Source organism: Natator depressus, chromosome 18, assembly GCF_965152275.1.
Source record: "Natator depressus isolate rNatDep1 chromosome 18, rNatDep2.hap1, whole genome shotgun sequence".
In the NCBI taxonomy this organism is placed as follows: domain Eukaryota; kingdom Metazoa; phylum Chordata; order Testudines; family Cheloniidae; genus Natator; species Natator depressus.
Window position 1 is genome coordinate 13007669 of NC_134251.1, and position 22595 is coordinate 13030263.

General features: G+C 40.0%; 1 protein-coding gene across 4 annotated transcripts in view; it reads left to right on the forward strand.

Moving 5' to 3' along the window:
* CLSTN1 (calsyntenin 1) overlaps positions 1-22595 on the forward strand; it is a 63635-nt gene that overhangs the window by 29941 nt on the left and 11099 nt on the right. The window contains exons 3-13 of one of the 4 annotated variants that reach the window (XM_074933938.1): positions 959-988; positions 2159-2354; positions 4903-5111; positions 6276-6425; positions 6530-6715; positions 9211-9459; positions 15183-15304; positions 16671-16833; positions 18899-18949; positions 21149-21306; positions 22328-22476. In XM_074933938.1, the coding sequence (XP_074790039.1) occupies positions 959-988; positions 2159-2354; positions 4903-5111; positions 6276-6425; positions 6530-6715; positions 9211-9459; positions 15183-15304; positions 16671-16833; positions 18899-18949; positions 21149-21306; positions 22328-22476 (1663 nt within the window). The remainder of the gene's footprint in view (positions 1-958; positions 989-2158; positions 2355-4902; positions 5112-6275; positions 6426-6529; positions 6716-9210; positions 9460-15182; positions 15305-16670; positions 16834-18898; positions 18950-21148; positions 21307-22327; positions 22477-22595) is intronic. The other 3 variants (XM_074933940.1, XM_074933939.1, XM_074933941.1) reach the window with 3 other exon arrangements.

The window sequence follows — 22595 nt, forward strand, 5'->3', positions numbered from 1 at the left end:
GTAATCATGTGTCCAGATTCAAGAAGTTAAGCGGCTGGGTGTGGCTGGGTAAGAGAAGTGGAAATTATTCCTTGTTCATTAAGTCTGGAAAATATGCTTGAGGGTATGAAAAAATGGGGCAGGGGAAAAAAAAAAGTGTTCCCAAGTTAAAGCTTTTTTTATGTTGAGTACGCTGCTTAAGTTAACATAAATGTTCATTTTAAATCCTGAATTAAAGAAATACTGTGAAATTAAATTTGACATTGAACTTAGTTTGCAAACACAAGTTATTATAGAACCTATACCAATAGAAATGTTTTCAGGGGACACAAAAATCCAGTGGCAATGAAGAAATCTTTGCTGTCTGCAACCCCATACATTGCATCATTTAGTATGAAAACCTGGTGGTGAAACTGATGAATGTTTGCATTGTTCAAGCTGTGAGAAATGTTAACTGTAAATAAACTTCATTAATGGTGAAATGTAAATTAGATTTAAAAAAAACTTTAGAAACCTGAAGTGGGGATAATAACCTTAAGTAAAATTTTAAAAAGCCAAACCCCTATTCAGGATGTATCCCTTAAATAGAGAGACTAGTACACACTAAGTTCAGCGAAAATTCAACTTGATGGAGTTCTGCAAAAACACAGAAGTTCACTTAGTATCTACCTGTTTAACACATGAATATCCAGTTTTATCACCAGTACCCAACAAGGGAATATGAACTCTTTTTACAATCTGAAAGCAAGTATTAATTTAACCTGAGAATTTCACAGTGTATGATAAACTGAAGGCTGAGGTTAAATCACATTAGTGAATGAGGCTCTAGATTTGTAACAGTTAAGACCACTGGAATTTGTTCATACAATTTTGTCCAAAGCTTTTCTGTGTAATGTGTGCATCTTTGACTTTTTCCTTATTTGCTCCCTCTTCAGTCTTTCCTGTATTACTGACTTGGGTTTATCTTTTCTCCCTTTAGAGAGTTTTGAGGTGACAGTCACCAAAGAAGGTGATAAAGGGTTCTTTCTATCCCTTTTATGAATATTAACCCACTAACTTTGGTTATGAAATGGGGAATCAGCACCTAAACAGAAGATCCTGTCATGCTCTTTTACCCCCATTTTATTCTCCCAGTTTTTTTCTATTTTAAAATATATTGATAGAAACTGTTATGTAGCCAAACCCTTGGTTAGAAATATCTTTAAATCAGACATCCATTTGAACTGTTTGGGATTATATTTAGGATATATGAACACTGCAGTTAAGCTTTGGTTAAAAAATAGTACTTTCACTTGTAGCTTACATTTTTGGGGCATCTTAGGTTTCTCCCACACATTTTGTGAAGAAGTAATATAATTGCCAAAACATAGCCACAACCTGCAATACACTTTCCTCACTATATGATTAAGTAGTAATAGTAGATCTGATTTATAATCCAGTTTATAAATAGTTTTAGACATAATAAAAGTGATTTACTTTCTAGGTTTCTTTTTTAGGTCTGTTAGAAAGAAAAGTCTGACTAGAAAGGAATATCTAGTAAATCCCTCTACATGAAATAGCTGTCAAGATTTAACATAACTGGTATATTAGTAGACAGCGTTGAAATGGATGCCTGAAAAGTTGGTATTTCTACCTTTCTCATTCAGTAGTTTATTTTGATTCCCTAATTTTAGCCAGGTACATTGCACAGGAAGACTTTGTCCATTTGATCTGTTGACAGAATTTCTGTAATTGTGGTGCTGAACCTCTACCTGAAGCTTCTTCACCTCTCAACTTGTAAATGTGCATTTTAACCTTCTGCTTTGGTCAAAGTAAACAAGCTGCCCAGCTATTCCCAGTAGCTTGGCATAGAAGATCTTACCAGTGGCCTTGGCTGTATGCTCTCATAAGATCTACTCTTACCCTAGAGCTATCTCAAGTACTCCTGTGAAATGCCTGTCTACGTTTCTCTTTTGTATTCCTGCATGAATGGATGCAAAGTAAACAAGTTGCTTGGAAGGCAGACATATGCTTTTTTTACTAAATTTCCCAGAACTCACCCATTTTAAAGCACAGTGCTCTTGCTTTGTCCACAGACCCTCACAAATCCCTGGCTGCAAAATACTGAGTCATTTACATTTGAAAATGCATGGAGAGGTTTTTGACTGAAATTCTAACCTGTGCCGCTTTGAATCTCTAGGTGAGATTTGTGGATTTAAAATTCATGGGCAAAATGTCCCCTTTGATGCTGTGGTAGTGGATAAATCCACTGGTGAGGGAATAATACGCTCTAAAGAGAAACTTGATTGTGAACTACAGAAGGACTACACATTCACCATCCAGGCCTATGATTGTGGAAAAGGACCAGATGGAGCTAATGCAAAAAAATCCCACAAGTAAGTAAATCTGTGGGTGGCTGAGGGGAAGTTCAGTTTAAGTAGTCTTCTGATTGATGTGGCCTATAGTCTGTATATTTGAAATGAACGTAAATCAGGTGATTCTGAAGGCTTAAAAATTATATTAATGCAAGTGGTTCAAAGCAAAACGAGAATTGCTTTGAAGTCGCTACACATAAATTCTAGGGTGTAGTGACTTATTTGTCCTTTGACATATTGACACCTCCGGATGTTCCACAGGAAACTAATGTGCTAAATTAGGCTAAATTGGAAATATTGAGGAAAGCAGTTAAAATCCCATGAGAGCAAGGACCTCCAAGGGAAACTGAGCTGAAAGAGTTGTCCAAAGAAAATCTCTCCAATAGGTGTTAGTATTGTGGAGGGGTAAAGGAACACATGCTTCTATAATTTCCAAGCAGCCTGAATAGAAAATCAAATTGTTGGTTTAAGAGTCCTCTCTTTCTAGATTAAAACGACACTACCAAAGCAATCTGCTCTTTATGTAGATGGAAAGGAAATAACCACATAGTAACATCTGCTTTAAAAATAATACAGCACTTTGGAAGAAACATCTGTACAGCATGTGGCAGACTACTGGTAGTGCTCAGGGAAGAAGGGCATAAACAAGATGAGGATTGGGTCAGGAGGAGATGTCATTACTTTCCTAGCTATATATCTTACCTAAAATAAAGGGGATACAAGCATGGGAAGCCTTTTCATAGGGAAAGATGCTGTAGGAAAAGTGATATTTAGGTAAACAAAATATTTGATAATACAATCAACTATTGAAGAAATACTCAAAAGGAAAAGATTACAAACCACTTCAGAGACTGGGTGGAATTCTATCCTCTGTAAAGTGTGGCTTCATGTGACTCCCTCTGCACAGCAGCTGTTCATTTTGTAGTAGAATTTGCAATTTTCAGCCACTTTTCCCCATTGCTGCAGGAGATGGACCAAACACAAAATGGCAGAGTCCTGTGGCACATTATAGTCTATAAGGTGCCACAGGACTCTTTGCCGCTTTTACAGATCCAGACTAATACTGCTACCCTTCTGATACCAAACACAAAATGTAAATGTCAGTTCCCACCAAAAGGAACATTGGCTAGATACAAAAGGGAAGACAAGCGGAGTCAACAGTTTAGAGCAAGCCCAGTGCATGGGTAAAAAAGCAACAGCACTGGGATACTTGCTTCCTAGAGCATCAATAAATGACTGCTTAAACCCACTCCCGGTGTCAACAAGTGCACTTTCACTTTGTGGGTGGCTAGGCTCTTAGTCATCAGCTCTGTATTGCTCGTTCTCTTGGTGTTGAAATATGTTACTCTCATTCAAATTATTGAGAATGTACTATCCTGAATCTCCTTAACTGATGTGTGGCAATAAAGTTAATCTCTTCCTGCTGATGAAAATGTATCCTGCATTAAAGAAAATTTAAATGTCTAGTGAGTCTCTTTGCACTGCATTTGTTGGCCATATTGGCTAAAATAAGCCCCCTTTTTAAAAAGAGAAACTCTTAGGTAAGCATTAGAAATATTTACTTCTGGAGGACGGATGCATTAATAAAATGTTTCTCTCTAGTGTTTTTACATTCCAGACACTTGTTCCATGATTCACACTTTGCTCTTTGTTGTTTTCTTCATTGACACATTTTTCCATTCTGTATTTACACACACACTGTGACAAGTGCAAGAGGAAAGGCACTGTGTCCCAGACTTTCTGGGATTACTTGGCTCATGATAAAATATTTTAGGTGGGTTTTCTGCTATTTTCATAATCTCTGACCTTTCACTTCCACCTACAAAAAAAAGAGCTAATTTTGTTTTAGCTGACTTACACAACTTGGTATATTCTTATTGAAACAAAACTAGTCTAATGTTCTTGATTGAGCCAGTAGTCTGAAGCCTGACTTCTAATTGTCATTTTATATTTGTTTTCCATAATAAATTGTTAATTAAAACATAATATTAGGTGTAGTATAAGCTTCCTATCTGATGGTTAATGATAGCAGAAAGGGATAGTAGCGTGTTTGAAGCACACAATTAATAATCAGATACTGAGGTTTTATTCCCAGTTTGCCACAAATTTTAGTTTTTTAACCTTTCTTTGCCTCAGTTTTCCTCTGTAAAATGGCAATAACTTACTTATTGCACAGGGGTGTTGAGGACTTATTACTCCTGAGGGAATTCTGCACCATTGTGCATGTGCAGGATTTATGTCCCCTGCAGATTTATTTGCTTCCCTGCAGAAAAATTACGTTCTGATCGCTCCTTCAGCTACAGGGGGAGGAATCACTGTACACGGAGCTGCTCCCCCACCAGCCATGCATCCAGACACTCCCGCTGAGCCTGACCCCCTCCCCCGCACCCAGAACCTCCCAACAAGCCCCACTCCCCCTGCTCCTGGGCCACCCAGATGAACCACAAGCACCCAGATCCCCAGCGTACCCCCAGATTTCAACTTACATTCCTGTGTTAGTTGAGTGGCAGCTCTCTAACATTCCTATTTCACCCAGTGTTAAAAGCTGACCATTCTGTTTCCTCTCCAGAGCAACAGTACATATTCAGGTGAATGATGTTAACGAGTATGCTCCAGTGTTTAAAGAGAAGTCCTACAAAGCAACAGTTATTGAGGGGAAGAGGTATGACAACATCCTGAAAGTAGAAGCTGTGGATGCAGATTGTTCTCCCCAGTTCAGCCAGATATGCACCTATGAAATTGTAACTCCAGATGTTCCCTTTGCTGTTGACAAAGATGGTAAGAACCAAGGAGGGGGGAGAAATTGTTCTAGTGTGGTACTTTAGAATAATGTTTCAAATTTGGTCAATGTCAAAATAAAATTAGTGCTTCAGAGTATTCTATTACAAACTTAAATCACTCCATTTTATAATCTAGTTCTACAGTGTAACTGAGCAGACATATTTTTGTGAGCATTTTAGAGTCCTATTTGAACTGTATATAATATAAAGTAAGTTGTCTTTCACCGTTAGTATGAACCTCGCTATTTCACCTCTCTAACATATCTAGCTTCCACAAGTCTACATTCAGTGCTACACTCAAATAGCAGTGACTTCAAGTGTGTTTGCTGCTTCTGAAATTTTATTTTGTTGGAAAGTGTTGTGTCCGTGTTTCCCCCCCTGCCTCCCCTCCCAACATTTTAGAATCCAGGGACCAAAGAGAGCAGTTTCTAAGGCATTTGCTGTTTTGGTCAGGAAGGACAGTCTTTTTCAAACTTCTGTAGCATGTTTAATTGTGGGCTTTATTGAAGAAGCTGGTGCCAAGTTCAGGTCTTATGGGATGTTAACCATGAAGTACAGAGCCTATGGTCTGCTGCTGTTTTGTCTTTTAAAAACAGCAATGTAGATATACCATGTTCTAAACCAGCTGTTAAGATGTTTTTCTTTCTATAACTGTTCTTCCGTATTTAGGATTGGTTTTACAAATAAACTTTTTATAAAGCTTGAAAACACCATGTAAAACCTTATTTAAGACACAGAGAAGGCTTGAGAGGTTACACTATGGAGTGGAGGATGCTGGGGTCAATGAAAAGTACAAATTTAACTTGCTCCCTGAACTGTGAAGGCCACATACAGTTAGAGTTCTCACTCCTTATCTGCAGACAGTTAAATCTTTGGTTTTATTAAAAGATTTACACTAACATAATGAGCTGTAAAAAGACAGTGCTAAGACTGCATCTGCTGCTGTATTTATTTGTGTTAATCTTCTGGGTTTAATCTTAAAGAATTGAGTTTGCTGTTTATGGTATTACACCCACATAAATTGAGGGAAGGGTTAATTAAAGCTTAATTACATGTTACTATCCAAGTCTTAGCACCTGGAGGGGAAAAAAGTATACTTAATGAAGCTGAGTCTAAAAGATGAACATATATTCACTGTTAATTGGCTCTCCACTTTTGCCAGGTTATATAAAAAATACAGAAAAGTTAAACTATGGCAAGGAGCACCAATATAAGCTTACAGTGACTGCGTATGACTGTGGGAAGAAAAGAGCTGCTGAGGATGTATTGGTGAAGATTAGCATTAAGCCTACATGCAAGCCTGGCTGGCAAGGTTAGTTCAATCCCCTCCTTTCACCAGCTGCTGTTACTTTACTGCAGTTAAACACTGGTAAACACCAGAGATCTCTAATCTTATTTCTTTGTGTGGATATACAGGCTGGAGCAAAAGAATGGAATATGAGCCTGGGACTGGTTCTCTGGCTCTATTCCCTAATATACATTTGGAGACCTGTGATGAACCCATAACTTCTATACAAGCAACAGTTGAACTAGAGACTAATCATATTGGGAAAGGTTGTGACAGAGATACTTACTCTGAGAAATCCCTTCACAGACTCTGTGGTAAGAATGCATTGATTGGTTTGAAACTGAGTAAAAGTCAGAATAAGGAATATCAAACGAATGGGCAGACTCAATAACATGTCAGTACAAAAGTTGCCCCAAAATCTTATCTAGCAGACCTTTATATACTTGGTGAGTCTGACTGAACTTGATGTTTTCAAATGACTATCTCATCAGAGAAAGAAGAATCATTGTGTAGTCCCCTTTTAACCTCCCTATTCTCCTATTTTGGGCAGTAATTTCTCTTACTGGTGAAAAATGCTCCAGAATTGAATGACTGGGGGTGTGTGTGGATGTTCATCATTATTGAAAACTGCCTATTTTTCAAGATGCAGGACAGATGTGGGGGTGTCTTTTCAGAGGCCGTGATGAAGAGATGGATTATGAAGTGGAGAAAATAAGTCCTGGAATGAAGGACTTCACTTAAACCAGCTAAATCTATGCTCTGTTGCATAGGGGCTAGAGGGCCCTTTTGCATTCACCTATGCTATGATTAGGAGGATTAAAATTCGTGAGCCGCTCCGATGCAAAATGAAAGGATAGAAATTATGGGCCAGTCTGTCAGTGATGTTCAGCACCTTCAGTTGAAGTCACCCAAGAGCGTGGGTGGCTCAGCACCTCTGGAAGTCTGGCCATATGCTTACAATGGCCTGTGTTGCCAAACCGTCTTATTGAGTGTGAGAAGGAAATTCTCCTCCCAAAATGTTAACTGAGGCTATGTCTACGCTACAGTTTCGTCGACAAAAGTTATGCCTCTGTTGCATGTCTGTACTGTGCTCACTGTGTCGGCAGAGCGCATCCATATTAGCAGCTCTTGCATTGACACAGAGAGCAGTGCACTGTGGGTAGCTATCCCTCTGTGTGCAACTGGCGGCAGGGTGCTTTGGGAAGGATTTGCAATGCCTCATGGGGCAGGTATAGCATCACATGATGCAGATTTCTCAATCCCATCTTCCATGTGCATCCAACTAGATTGCCAGCCACTTTTCAACTGAAGTGTCAGGGGAGAGTATGTGTGGGGGAGAGACAAACTAGCATGTACTGGGGGAGTGTGTATGTGAGAGATACTGTGTGTGTGTTGGGGGGAGAGTGAGTGTGTCGGCGTGCTGTCTCTTTAAGTTCAGACAGTGGCTGGAAGCAACCAGTCCTGCGGCAGGGAGAGGGGGACACTTCCCCCCCATATTAATCACCGCCTCCCTCCCTGGCTCTGCACAGCAGTTGTCCTTGCCCCCTCCCCCTTCCAGCAGTAGCCTGTCTGCAGCTGTGTTCCTGTTGCTTGGGGAAAGCAGGATTTTGGGTTAATGATTTGCTGTTTGCTGCCATATGCTTAGCTGTCAGAACTTCCCAGAGATTTAAAAACGGAGGGGCGCATGCCTGCGTAGCTGTATGCAGTGCAGCAGAGTTCGAAACAGTGAGCAGAGTGGTCATGGTGGGCGTTGTGGGATAGTGGGGGAGGCCAATTATGGCGACATAATGAATGGCAGTGTCTACACCAATGCTTTGTCTCTTTAACTTTGCCGCAAAAAGCTCTATGTCCCTTGTCAAGGTGGCTTTATTTTGTCGGCAAAACAAGAGTTTTGCCAAGAAAAGTAGCATTATAGTATGTACATCTCTACTGTTTTGTCGGCAAAAGCTGCCTTTTGCTGACAAAACTGTGTAGTATAGATAAGGCTTAAACTTATTCTCTGTCCCTTATCATCTCTCCTCTTTACACTATTGTCTTTATAATGGTGTAAGTTTTACATGAGCAATTCTGCTTACTCAAGGGCTGAACTTGACTTGTATGTAGGTTTTAGCTGGATACATGTGTGCAGCAGTCTTATTATCTGCTGAAACTTTAACCAATAACATCCATATTTGTGAACTTTACTTAATATTGTGGCAGTTCCTGAGCTGCTGGCACTATTAATCAATGCAGAAGTCTGGTGTGCTTCACTGTGACATCAGTTACCCTGGATTTGGAGTGCTGAGTAAACAGAATGCTGAGCTTCTTTTAGGGAGTGGATATTTTGCATGATTAAACGGCCATTCTTGTGACTGATTTGGGCTCCAAAGGGAATCTCATCCAGCCCTCTTTAAGAAGAAGTAAAGATCTCAAGACTGGTAAAGAGTTATAACAGGAGAAAAGTGGTGTCATCCTCATGGCTCAGGAATTCAGGAAGTAAAATGCCTTAATGTATGATATTATGACTCCTAGCATAAACAGTGACAAGGAGGCTCTAGGTAGGCAAAGCCTAGAGAGCAAACATTGTTTGCTAGATTGGATGTCTACCAAGAGGTTAAATGGCTGGAACAAATAATTCAAAGCTGTTAGGCCTGACCATGTTTAACTACATTGCAATTTAATTTAAAATTGCTTGGTGCATGACACTAATACAGGATTCTTACAGCTAATGCTGAAAGGTTAGCAATCAAAACAAACAAACAAACAATTTGGTTTGACACCAATTCTTAGATTCCTTCTGTGTGTTTTTAGTAATATACTTTTATTGTAGGTGTTTCCTCTGGCACAGCTGAGCTGCTTCCCCCTCCAAGTAGCACTGCTAACTGGACAATAGGACTTCCTACTGATAATGGCCATGACAGTGACCAAGTCTTTGAATTTAATGGCACTCAAGCTGTGAAGATTCCAGATGGCATTGTCACAGTCAATCTAAAAGAGCCCTTTATGATTTCGGTGTGGATGAGGCATGGGCCTGGTACCAAGGAGAAAGAGACAGTACTCTGCAATTCAGACAAAACAGGTTTGTAAATACTTGAATTGTAAACAGTCTCTTTGGTTTTGGTGATATATTTGTTGCAGGTCACTCAAGGCTCTTCTAGATTAGATTCACTTTGGAAGCAACAAGCCACGCTGAAAAGCTCACTTTTATTCTGGAGTAATGTCCAGGTAGGGAGTTATATTGGCATAGCTAGAATAGTATAATTATACAGTTGTAGTTCTGCTGATCAATTTTCCTGTGCAGACAAGCCCTTAGAGTATTTAGTTTTAGTATTTATTTAGTTTCCCAGAAGTCACCTACTACAGGACAGGCCTAACAAAGAAAATAACAGAACGCCACTAGTCGTCACCTTCAGCACCCAACTAAAACCCCTCCAACGCATTATTAAGGATCTACAACCTATCCTGAAAGATGACCCAACACTCTCACAAATTTTGGGAGACAGGCCAGTCCTTGCCTACAGACAGCCCCCCAACCTGAAGCAAATACTCACCAACAACCACATACCACACAACAGAACCACTAACCCAGGAACCTATCCTTGCAACAAAGCCCGTTGCCAACTGTGCCCACATATCTATTCAGGGGACACCATCACAGGGCCTAATAACATCAGCCACACTATCAGAGGCTCGTTCACCTGCACATCCACCAATGTGATATATGCCATCATGTGCCAGCAATGCCGCAATGCCATGTACATTGATCAAACTGGACAGTCTCTACGTAAAAGAATAAATGGACACAAATCAGATGTCAAGAATTATAACATTCATAAACCAGTCGGAGAACACTTCAATCTCTCTGGTCACGCAATTACAGACATGAAGGTCGCTATCTTACAACAAAAAAACTTCAAATCCAGACTCCAGCGAGAAACTGCTGAATTGGAATTCATTTGCAAATTGGATACTATTAATTTAGGCTTAAATAGAGACTGGGAGTGGCTAAGTCATTATGCAAGGTAGCCTATTTCCCCTTGTTTCCCCCCCCCCCCCCCCCCCCCCCCGACGTTCTGGTTAAACTTGGATTTATGCTGGAAATGGCCCACCTTGATTATCATGCACATTGTAGGGAGAGTGGTCACTTTGGATGAGCTATTACCAGCAGGAGAGTGAGTTTGTGTGTGTATGGGGGTGGGGGGGTGAGAGAACCTGGATTTGTGCTGGAAATGGCCCACCTTGATTTTCATACACATTGTAAGGAGAGTGGTCACTTTGGATAAGCTATTACCAGCAGGAGAGTGAGTTTGTGTGTGTGGTTTTTGGAAAAGGGGGGGGGTGAGAGAACCTGGATTTGTGCTGGAAATGGCCCAACTTGATTATCGTACACATTGTAAAGAGAGTGGTCACTTTGGATGGGCTATTACCAGCAGGAGAGTGAGTTTGTGTGTGTGTGTGTGGTGGGGGGGGGGGGCGGAGGGTGAGAGAACCTGGATTTGTGCTGGAAATGGCCCAACTTGATTATCATACACATTGTAAGGAGAGTGATCACTTTAGATAAGCTATTACCAGCAGGAGAGTGGGGTGGGAGGAGGTATTGTTTCATGGTCTCTGTGTATATAATGTCTTCTGCAGTTTCCACAGTATGCATCTGATGAAGTGAGCTGTAGCTCACGAAAGCTTATGCTCAAATAAATTGGTTAGTCTCTAAGGTGCCCCAAGTACTCCTTTTCTTTTTGCGAATACAGACTAACACGGCTGTTACTCTGAAACCTTTAGTTTTAGTGTAGATAAAGGGAACTTGATACCAGTTTCCTTATACTGTAAAGATTTTAGCCATTGTGATATATACCAATTGATCTGGCAGTACAATCTGTTTAGATTGTGTTATTTGAAAGAACCTCATTCTTGATACCTCATGACTATCATGAGGCTATATGCAGTAGGTTTAGCAATATGGATCCTCACTGTTCTGTTTTGTTTTGTTTTGTTTTAAAGAGGATTGAATGTGGAATATTTGCTTCTAGGGGAAAATAGCTCTCTCCCTCTCCTTCCACCCCCTCCGTGGTGAAGCTGCTCTTGTCCTTTGAATAGTTTCTGTGAATGCTTCAAACACCATTTTGAAGATGGTATTTGTGATGGGTTCGGTCACAGAGACCCCCTTGGGACTGTCACCTGTCATGCTGAATTTACCTCTGAGCCCGTTTTCCCTGCCAGCTTGGGACTCCAGAACCCTGCCTTGTTGAGCCAGACATGCTAGCTTGCTGCAACACAGACCAAGGTCTGGTCCACGCCCCCAAAGCTGCAGACTTTAACCAAAAACTGCTCAGCAGGTCACCTATCTCCAGCACCCAGATCCCAATAGGATCCAAACTCCAAATAAATCCGTTTTACTCTGTATAAATCTTATACAGGTTAAACTCATAAATTGTCCCTCTTCTATAACACTGATAGAGAGATATTCACAGCTGTTTGCCTCCCCTGGGTATTAATCACTTACTCTGGGTTTATCAATAAACAAAAGTGATTTTATTAAGTATAAAAAGTAGGATTTAAGTGGTTTCAGGTAATAACGGACAGAACAAAGTAAGTTACCAAGCAAAATCAAACAAAACACACAAGTCTAAGCTTAATACATTAAGAAACTGATTACAGGTAAATCTCACTGTCAGAGATGTTCCAATAGGTTTCTTTCACAGACTAGACTCCTTCCTAGTCTGGGCCCAATCCTTTCCCCTGGTACAGTCCTTGTTAGTTTCCGCAGGCATCTTGGGTGAAAAGCAGGGACTTTCTCATGACTGGGACCCCTTTTGTTCTGTTCCACCCCCTTTCATATGTTTGGCACAAGGCGGGAATCTTTTGTCTCTCTGGGTTCCCACCCCTCCTTCTAAATGGAAAAGCACCAGGTTTAAGATGGATTTCAGTATCAGGTGAAAGGAAAGGAGTACTTGTGGCACCTTAGAGACTAACCAGTTTATTTGAGCATGAGCTTTCGTGAGCTACAGCTCACTTCATTGGATGCATAGCATATCGTGGAAACTGCAGAAGACATTATATACACACAGAGACCATGAAACAAAACTTCCTCCCACCCCACTGTCCTGCTGCTAACAGCTTATCTAAAGTGATCATCAAGGAAGGCCATTTCCAGCACAAATCCAGGTATTCTCACCCTTCCCCCCTCCCCCCCCCCCCACACACACACAGACACACATACAAACTCACTCTCCTGCTGGTAATAGCCCATCCCTCTTTGAAACCTCTCTTTATAATGCGCATGATAATCAAGGTGGGTCATTTCCAGCACTAATCCAGGTTTTCTCACCCCCCCCCCCCCCACACACACCCCTCCAAAAACCACACACACAAACTCACTCTCCTGCTGGCAATAGCTCATCTTACAATGTGCACAGCAATAATCCAAGTTTAACCAGAACGTCTTGGGGGGGGGGGGGGGGGGGTTTGTAGGAAAAAAACAAGGGGAGATAGGTTTCAGAGTAACAGCCGTGTTAGTCTGTATTCGTAAAAAGAAAAGGAGTACTTGTGGCACCTTAGAGACTAACCAGTTTATTTGAGCATGAGCTTTCGTGAGCTACAGCTCACTTCTCCTTGCATTATGACTTATCAGTATCAGGTGACACGTTCACTTGTCCTGTGAGACCCCCTCCATTCTTCCAGGGCTGGTCCGCGCGTATACAGGAAGGCTTGCAAGTAAAGAAACCATTTACAACCAATTGTCCTAGTCAGTGAGAGCCATCAAGATTCTAAACCACCATTAATGGCCCACACTTTGCATAATTACAGTAGGACCTCACAGTTATATTTCATATTCCTAGTTTCAGATACAAGAATGATACATGCATACAAATAAGAGGAATATATTCAGTAGGTTATAACCTTTGTAATGATACCTTACAAGAGACCTTTTGCCTGAAGCATATTCCAGTTACATCATATTTACACTCATAAGCATATTTTTACAAAGCATATGGAGTGCAATGTCACTGTATTGGTACAAAAGAATATCTGATAACTCTTCTTTCGTAATTGCTTGCTGATAGAGTACAAGATTCTTGCCTTTGTTAGCTAGAGCAGGGGATTTGTTCAGTGATTTTTAGAAGAAGGCATTCTGGGTAACAAGCTGTCTGGTCTCTCAAAGGAAGCCAAGCCAAAAATACAAGCAAAGCAAAGCAAAACAAAACAGGCCCCCTATCATTAACAGAATTGAATTTGATCAAAAGAGAGAGACATCTCTTTACATCTGATCTAAGAAATATTTTTCAACCTGCTGCCGATAGTGTCTACCTAGTAGCAAAGATCATTCTTTGAAACTTTTTTGTGTGTGTTTGCTTGAGAGTATCAGATAGGATCAACAAAGAATCCTTGGAATTATTGGAATCCTTGAAGTAATTTGAATGGAGGAAAAAATAAACTTAGTTTAGAGTTGTGCTCTATTTTAACAGGGGAGGGGGCTGTACAGAGGTGGTATGCAGCATATCTCCAAAACAGGCTGCTTTTTCTGTGCAGTTATGCATATTCCAGTATTGTTTGAGGTTGATAATTTCTGAAATTATGAATCCCTTTCATCATCTTTTTAGCAGGATAGTATACAGTTTCTTTTTTTAAAAAAACTAGGTCTCTTATGTTTAATCATAATATGTTTCTATTCATAATACATTTGTGTTGTTGGGATGGGAAACTACAAGGTTTGGGGCTTTTCCTTTCCCTCCCTCCTTGGCTGATTTATGCAAGATATGGGTAACCTGAATTAAAATTACTTCATCCTCACTCTCACTTCCTTATATCTCCTAACATCTTCCTTTTATATTTAGTTTAGATCCACAGTTCTCAAACTGTGGGTCAGGACCCCAAAGTGGGTTGCAAGCCCATTTTAATGGGGTTGCCAGAGCTGGTGTTAGATTTGCTGGGGTCTGGGGGCTGAAGCCAAAATCAAAGTCCCACTGCCTAGGGCCGAAGCTGAAGCCTGAGGGCTTGAGCCCTGGGCAGCAGTACTCAGGCTTCAGCCCTGGGACGCGGGGGTCAGGTTACAGTCTCTCCCGACCTGGGCTGAAGCACTCAAGCTTTGGCCCCCCTCCTGGCTTTGTCCACCCCACCCCCTGTGCAGCAGGGGTTGGGCTTCAGCTCTGGCCACCCTGCCAAGGGCGGTGAGGGTTGGGTTTCAGTCCCCCTTCCTGGGGTCATGTAGTAATTTTTATGTCAGAAGGGGGTCACGGTGCAGTGAAGTTTGAGAAACCCTGGTTTAGATTAATTCTTTAGGGCATGGACCATGTGTGTTTAATATCCTCATAAAGCATCTTTCCTACCTATAGTGCTATATACATGGTAAATGATGTTAATTAAACAGCAAGACATGCTGTTTAATTGGTAACAGAAGATTTTTCACTACCCACAATTTGAATTTTGTTCGATTTTCTCCTATTGGTAGGCTTACCCCTGTGATGTTTTAGTCCTAGTCCTAGGTTGGGAAGGGGAAGGAAGAACATGTGTCTTATTAGCTATGATGTTATCAGTATTACTGTTGGATTGTTTAGGAATGGATGACCTAAAACTGCTTCCTGGGCACTTCTTTTCCCTTGAAGCTATAGCATGCTTGATTTCTTTTAAATCTGTCTCGTGCTCTCATTTGTGAAGCTTAATACTATCCTGTAGGACATAATAGCACATTTACATATCAGTCATGTAGTTTAGGGTTACGTGAATTCTCAACTATCGTTTCCAGTTCTAGAGTTTTAGGGCACAGGGCAATGGGAAAGAGTAACATTAATGTAACCTTTTGTGCAGATATGAACCGGCACCACTACTCTCTTTATGTACACAATTGCCGACTTGTTTTCCTCTTCCGCCAAGATCCTTCAGAGGGAAAAACTTACAAACCTGCGGAATTCCACTGGAAACTGAACCAGGTGAGTATGAAAAGGGTACTTGTTAAGAAATTACAATTTAAGTATCCATAGGAGCCTAAAACAGCATGATAGTTTTACTTGTAAATTAAGTCTTTGTGGCAATCCAAACTCCTTATTCCACAGTTTACTAAAATAAACTGAACTGTGTTTTATAGTTCTAAAGTTTCAAGGCCATATTCTGCTATCCTTATTCATGTAGAGTTACATCTTGCTTCTGTAGTGTCCCTCAAGAAGTCAGTGGGGATTAGTTACGGAATACAGTTCAACTCCGTATGAGTAAGGGTGGTAGAAACTAACTTTAGGTGAGTAAATTAAGTGTTTAAAAGATAGGAACCAGATTTGGTGGAACTTGTCTCCATTGAACACAATAAAAAATGAATGACCATTGTACTTCCAAGTATTCCCATGTGTTTATAACAATTAAGTACTTGTGAGCATATGACTTTTTTTGTAGCCAAAGAATGTAATAAGATAATAGATAAACTTTTTTTAATTTTGCACACTGGAAGAAAAATTTTCCTCACACCATGTGCATTGCTGGCGTTAGATAAGCAAACTGACTTATTGGTAAAGCAATTTTTGTAATATTGGTAGCAGTCATGATCAGGAAGACTAACATTAGAGAGTTTAATTTTTTTTTTATTGGACCAATAAATGTGAGCAAAATAAGTAAATTTGTGTGGTTAATAGCTCTCATATAGAGGTTCCTTTAACTGCTTCCAGCTAATGTTGAGGATCTGTTTGTTTGGTGCCAGTTATATAAGCAGTAAGACACATCTGAATTTCTGATGCTGGAATATAACCACACAATTAGTAACTTTCTAGCATTCTTCACATACTGGCATATGCTGCTGTGATTATAAAATGGCCTTGTGCATAGGTATAGGGAGTTGGCAACATTCCCATAATTGCAACCAGCTTCCATTATTAAAGATCTCTGATTTTGGCTTGGGACATTTTTTTTTTTCTGGAAATTGCCATATTTATATATTACACAGAATACTTCAGCAGAACAGGATGAAAATTTTTCAAATAGTGTTTTAATATGGCAGTGTACTAAATGTACTCCAGTGACTACTTTTGTCTTTTCTGATTTCGGCTGTGCTGTGTTATAGGTTTTGTAAAAATTAAATTCATTGCACAGAAATATTTGCCCATATGATGACTTTGCAACTTTCCTTTGTTGGCAATAGAAGAAACTATTAATGGATTTAACGCAGACAAGCTTCTTTGGAAACAGCTTTGCTGTCCACAACTTTATTTATATACTTAAAAAAAAAATTGTTTCTTGGACAAAAAATTTTACTTAAGAAATAAAAGGTGGTGGAACTCTGTTTTTAAACATTACCGGTCTTTCTCTTCCCAGGTGTGTGACAAGGAATGGCATCATTATGTCCTCAATGTTGAATTTCCAACAGTGACACTCTATGTAGATGGAGTTTCATATGATCCTTTCCCAGTGACTGAGGATTACCCACTACATCCTTCCAAGATAGAAACTCAGCTGGTAGTTGGAGCATGTTGGCAAGGTAATGATTAATTTCTCATCTCCATGAATGGTTAGTTCTCTTCAGGGCAATGAAAGATTGCTTTTTACATCTCCTACAGATTTTTTCCTCTGGCCCACTATCCCATATTTCTTCTTTAATTTAGTCACCTTTTCTGGAGTGACGTTGTACTCATCACCCATAGGTAGATATGAAATACCAAATTACATCTAGAAATGCCAGGCAGGGTTTCACTTAAGAAGTGATTTCTGTAATAACTATGGGAGTATAGTCAGTTTCATTTTTGGTAATACTAACAAAGGTACATTTTATTCTTAAGGTTACTAGACAGAACCTTTGTTTCAGATTAGGTTAGAAAACAGACTTTAGAAAAACCAAGCTCTCATTTTTGGCCATGTTTCTATTTGAGGATTTAATTAAGTAACAGTAATGTTTTCCCTTGAGGATTTAGCCACTTGTGGTTATAAAAAGAAAAAAATAGCAGCAGTTTTATATGCCAACTAAGCTTCAATTGTGATTCTCTGCAGGCTGCTTAATGCTGATTCACAGCCTGTAATACTGGTGATGCTTACTCATCAAAAGCCTGAGAAAATGGGGCAGGTGTCATCTGAACATGGAGCATTGGAAGTAGATTACCAAGGCACTGCAGTGGGCTGCTCAGTTCAGTGCATTTTTTTTTTTAAATGCATTTTGCTTACTGATCAAATTACTTACGGGTTGGAAAACTGCTGATCTAGCTAGAAAATCTTGACCTAATAGAACAATACTTTTTTAGTAGAACAAGTATTAGATCATAGATATTTTACTATAGGTCTGCAAGCTTATGTCAAACTGTTGCATCTGCATACAGTACATAGGACATTCATAGAGCATGCAGTAAGGAGAGTCTTATGGTGCCTCTTTTTCTCTGAGATTTGAGGCCTTGGAAAGATAAAATGACAGTCAAGTGGTCAGAATAAGCATTACGTATTGTGAGGGGCCTATTACCTTTTCAATACTTGCTCATTTGCAAAATTCATTAACTTGCAGCCAGTCTCCCAATCATTAGAGTGAATAAGTGAGGTTCCAGTTCACTTCATTTATTGCTATATAGATGGATTTCAGATTATCCCTTTTTGTTTTGCTATAGTGCAGCAGCAAGTGGAGCAGTAACTAGCTTCCAGAGCGCTGCAGTGTGCCAGGGGAAACCAGAAATAATTTTCCAGCTAAATGTCTGGAATCCTCCAAGGCTTCGATATAGGCTCTTATATCCTAACACAAGCCCAATCATTTTTACCTGTTAATATTTGTGTTCCTTTGGCCTCCACATAGAGGTTCCCTGTAGTGATGTGCATTAGCACCACTATATCATTCCTTCCTGCTTCCATCATGGCTGTTGCCAGTAATGGACTTGATTGAAATGGGGATGCTAAAACTTTGGGATCGAGGACTTGTGGGTCTGTCAGGGAATTCTATTGAAAACCTTATTTTAAGAGGATTATAACTCAAAGAAGAATTTTATGCAAGAGTGAAACTAATGCTTAAGGTCTTGACCTGAGAGCAATATTGTTTGCTTTACCAAACTTTATATATAATCTAGAGCAGCCCAGTTTATTTAAAGAAGATTTTAAAACTTTTCCCTCCTTAAAGTTATGCTTTCTAAATCCTCTTTAACATTTTTAGTCTACTACTCTTTTAAAAAGCTGCAATTTCAAAACTTGGCCAATTAATATATGCAGTATTATTAATTTGGTCTGAATTATTAGTCAGTAATGGCTCCTTTTGATCTGTCCATAATACTTTTTTCCTTAGGAGATCTGTTAACATAGACTTTAATCTCCGCATCATACCTGTGAAGATGGGAATATGAAGTATGCTAGCTGCTGGGTTTGGCAATGGTTTATATAAGAAAATCCAACTCTGTGTCCAAGGCTAAAACTGATTAAATTCATACCAGTTGTGAGGAGCTGGTTGGGATATAAGCAGAATATGCTTGGTGAAAGGGGGTGTGTGTGTGTGTGTGTGTGTGTGTGTGAAATAACTTACAAGTCCCTCACTACTTGGTCCCTTCCCCATTGTCCCTATTCTTTGTCTTGCTTTTCTACAGAATATACAGGAAATGAAAATGACAATGAAACTGTGCCTGAAACATCTGCAGGTTGCTGGAGTATTTTCCACTACTTTTTTTTATTTCATTTTTAAGCCAAGACATTGCTTTATCTCACCCATAGCATGAAATGCAGGCATTGCATTTTGGCCATTGACACCCCAACATAATCTGCTTCTGGGCTGTTTCTTCATTGTACTGTTGTTTCCAGTGCTTCACTTCCTGATTTATTTTTACTGCATATAAGTGCACATCCATGGACAAACTTGAAACCATTGTGATTGCAGTGAAGTGGTGTAATATGAGCCATTAATAAAAAGTATTAGCTACACTTTTTTTAATCCAGTTTTATTCAAATATCATTGCATAGGTCTTATATGTAACCCAAAGGACAATGTGTCTTGATAACACCTAGAATTCCTAGTGGAGTACTCACTTGACCAGAAGTCTGTAAAAATGCCAGTTGGAGCCAACAGAAATACCAGCTTTTCTTCCCATTTGGCTGACGTTGCAATGTTTTATTGTTCTACATAGTTTCAGTGGTTCTCTGGGTTTCATGTCTTGGTTTGAGATTTAAATTTACTACATATTTCTAAGAGAATACATTTAGGTACTTGCTATTTGTGTAAGGTCTGGAACTGCCTTGAATGCCGTAGAAGTACATACATGAGAAGATTTAGACAAATTGGAGGATTGGGCCAAAAGAAATCTGATGAGGTTCAATAAGGATAAGTGCAGGGTCCTGCACTTAGGATGGAAGAATCCAATGCACCGCTACAGACTAGGGACCGAATGGCTAGGCAGCAGTTCTGCGGAAAAGGACCTAGGGGTGACAGTGGACGAGAAGCTGGATATGAGTCAACAGTGTGCCCTTGTTGCCAAGAAGGCCAATGGCATTTTGGGATGTATAAGTAGGGGCATAGCGAGCAGATCGAGGGATGTGATCGTTCCCCTCTATTCGACACTGGTGAGGCCTCATCTGGAGTACTGTGTCCAGTTTTGGGCCCCACACTACAAGAAGGATGTGGATAAATTGGAGAGAGTCCAGCGAAGGGCAACAAAGATGATTAGGGGTCTAGAGCACATGACTTATGAAGAGAGGCTGAGGGAGCTGGGATTGTTTAGTCTGCAGAAGAGAAGAATGAGGGGGGATTTGATAGCTGCTTTCAACTACCTGCAAGGGGGTTCCAAAGAGGATGGCTCTAGACTGTTCTCAATGGTAGCAGATGACAGAACGAGGAGTAATGGTCTCAAGTTGCAATGGGGGAGGTTTAGATTGGATATTAGGAAAAACTTTTTCACTAAGAGGGTGGTGAAACACTGGAATGCGTTACCTAGGGAGGTGGTAGAATCTCCTTCCTTAGAGGTTTTTAAGGTCAGGCTTGACAAAGCCCTGGCTGGGATGATTTAACTGGGAATTGGTCCTGCTTCGAGCAGGGGGTTGGACTAGATGACCTTCTGGGGTCCCTTCCAACCCTGATATTCTATGATTCTATGATTTCTGATAGCTTACTTTTAACTTGGCAAACAAAAGCATAACAAGATCCAAGGGCTGGAAGTTGGAGTTAGACAAATTCAGTCTGGAAGTGAGGTGCAACATTTTTTAAATGAGGGAAACTATTGGAACCACTTACTGAGGGCTGCAGTGGATTTTTCTATCACTTGCATGTCTTTCTGAAACTGCACTCTAGCTCAATCAATGATGAACTTGAAATAAGAGTTACTAAGTGAAATTCTGTGCTCTGTGTCAGGCAGACTGGATCATCGTAACTGTCCCTTCTGGTTTAAAATGTATGCAACACTTCAGGTTCTTGGTTTAGCATAAATTGTACTTTGTTGCACTTTCTCCTATCCTGATAGGTGTCTCCTGATTTTCTAGCGTTAATGACAAATAGGAGATACCATTTCAGCACTAGGGTTAAAGTCTCATCAGAGAGCTCATAAGCTCTGTCTATGGTCTTCTTTAAGTACACCACCTCGCTGTATAGGCAAAAGTAACATTTGTGATGGAAACACTAGCCTCCGCTTCACAGTTCAGGATGGCCATACATGTCTGTTTTGAGGGCCATCTGCATGATGAACTGTTTAATTCTTTCATTGTGCTTGAACATGATCACAAGTTTAATACCCGGAATGGATATAAACTAACTTGCATGTGAATACATAATGGTAAAATAAAGCACATTTGATGATAAAAATAAAAGGTTTAAGGTCTATAAAGATTTTTTTTTCCCCCTTCTCTTTATAAAGGTGGCGACCTCCACATGGCTCAGTTTTTCCGAGGCAATCTGGCCGGATTAATGATCCGGTCTGGTAAACTGGAGAACAAGAAGGTGATAGACTGCCTCTATACCTGCAAGGAAGGATTAGATTTGCAAATTGCAGATGGCATTGGCAAAGGCATGAAGGTAAATGTGCATATGGATGAAGTGAAATGCACCTGCTGTGATTTACTAAGGGTTTGTCTATACTAGAAATGCTACAGCGGCACAGCTACGGCTCTGCAGCACCACTGCTGTAGTACAGAAGGGTTCTTCTGTTGGTGGAGTAAACCCACCTCTCCGAGAGGTTTGGTCACCAGGTCAATGGAAGAACTCTTCTGTTGACCAATTACTGTCTTCAGTGGGGCATAGGTTGGCTTAACAACATTGCTCTGGGTTGTGAATTTTTCATACCCCTGAGTGATGTATTTGGTCAACCCAACTTTCTAGTGTAGACTAGCCCTAAGAAAGCACGTACTTGACCTGGTAAAGATTTTCCAAATAGCTATATTATAGATGCAGCTTATAAAAGCAAGAGTGTTTTTTCCCCAGTATATCTTATACCAGTTCCTCAAATGAAATAATCTATACCGACTAAAGCATTTTTGTGCTAGGATAGCTGCCTTTCACTAAGACTGTTAGTGGTATAGAGATGCAGTTTAAAAAAAATCGCACCCCTAGTGATATTAATAAACCAGCAAAAGTTTTCTAGTGTAGGCTTGGCCTCTAGTGGCCTTTGAGAATGCAAATGGATGCATAAGCGCACATGTATGGAGCTTAACAAAACAACTTAACATAATAGGTCTCATTTATGAGTAGGTATTTTATTTCAGTAGCAAGGCCTGCGAGAACAAGGCTACGTTTTCCTGACTTGTTAGCTATATCTCTTTCGGATGACGAGAGTGACAACATTGTTCCAAATTCCTGGAATTTTTCTTGAATAATGAAATACTGTAAATGTTTGACTTAAACTTTTAGGCTAATTGGGGAAGTTAAACTGAGTTGTAAAGCCAGTGACTAATGTTTCTTTCTGCTTTGAATACAAATGCTAATTATCTCAGTGCTTAATAGTTTAAGCAGTGCTGAGCTTTTTGGTTTAATTATTCTAGCACATTGGTACTTGGATCTCTTTTTTTCATTTTTCTTCTGCTCTTTGGAATGGTTTCAGATTAATGTGAATCCCAGCCAGTCAACATTGACCTTGGAAGGGGATGATATTGACAGGTTTGACAAAGCCATGCAGCATATTTCCTACCTGAATTCCCGCCAGTTCCCAACACCTGGAATCCGGAGGCTCAAAATCACCAGCAATGTCAAGTATGTCCTAGTGCAGAAAAATGCATCTATACATAAGGATATTGGGGACTTAGAGAAATAAACTAGAACAAAATTCTTTAGTGCAATGCCATTGACATGGTCACTAATGCAGACCTTTA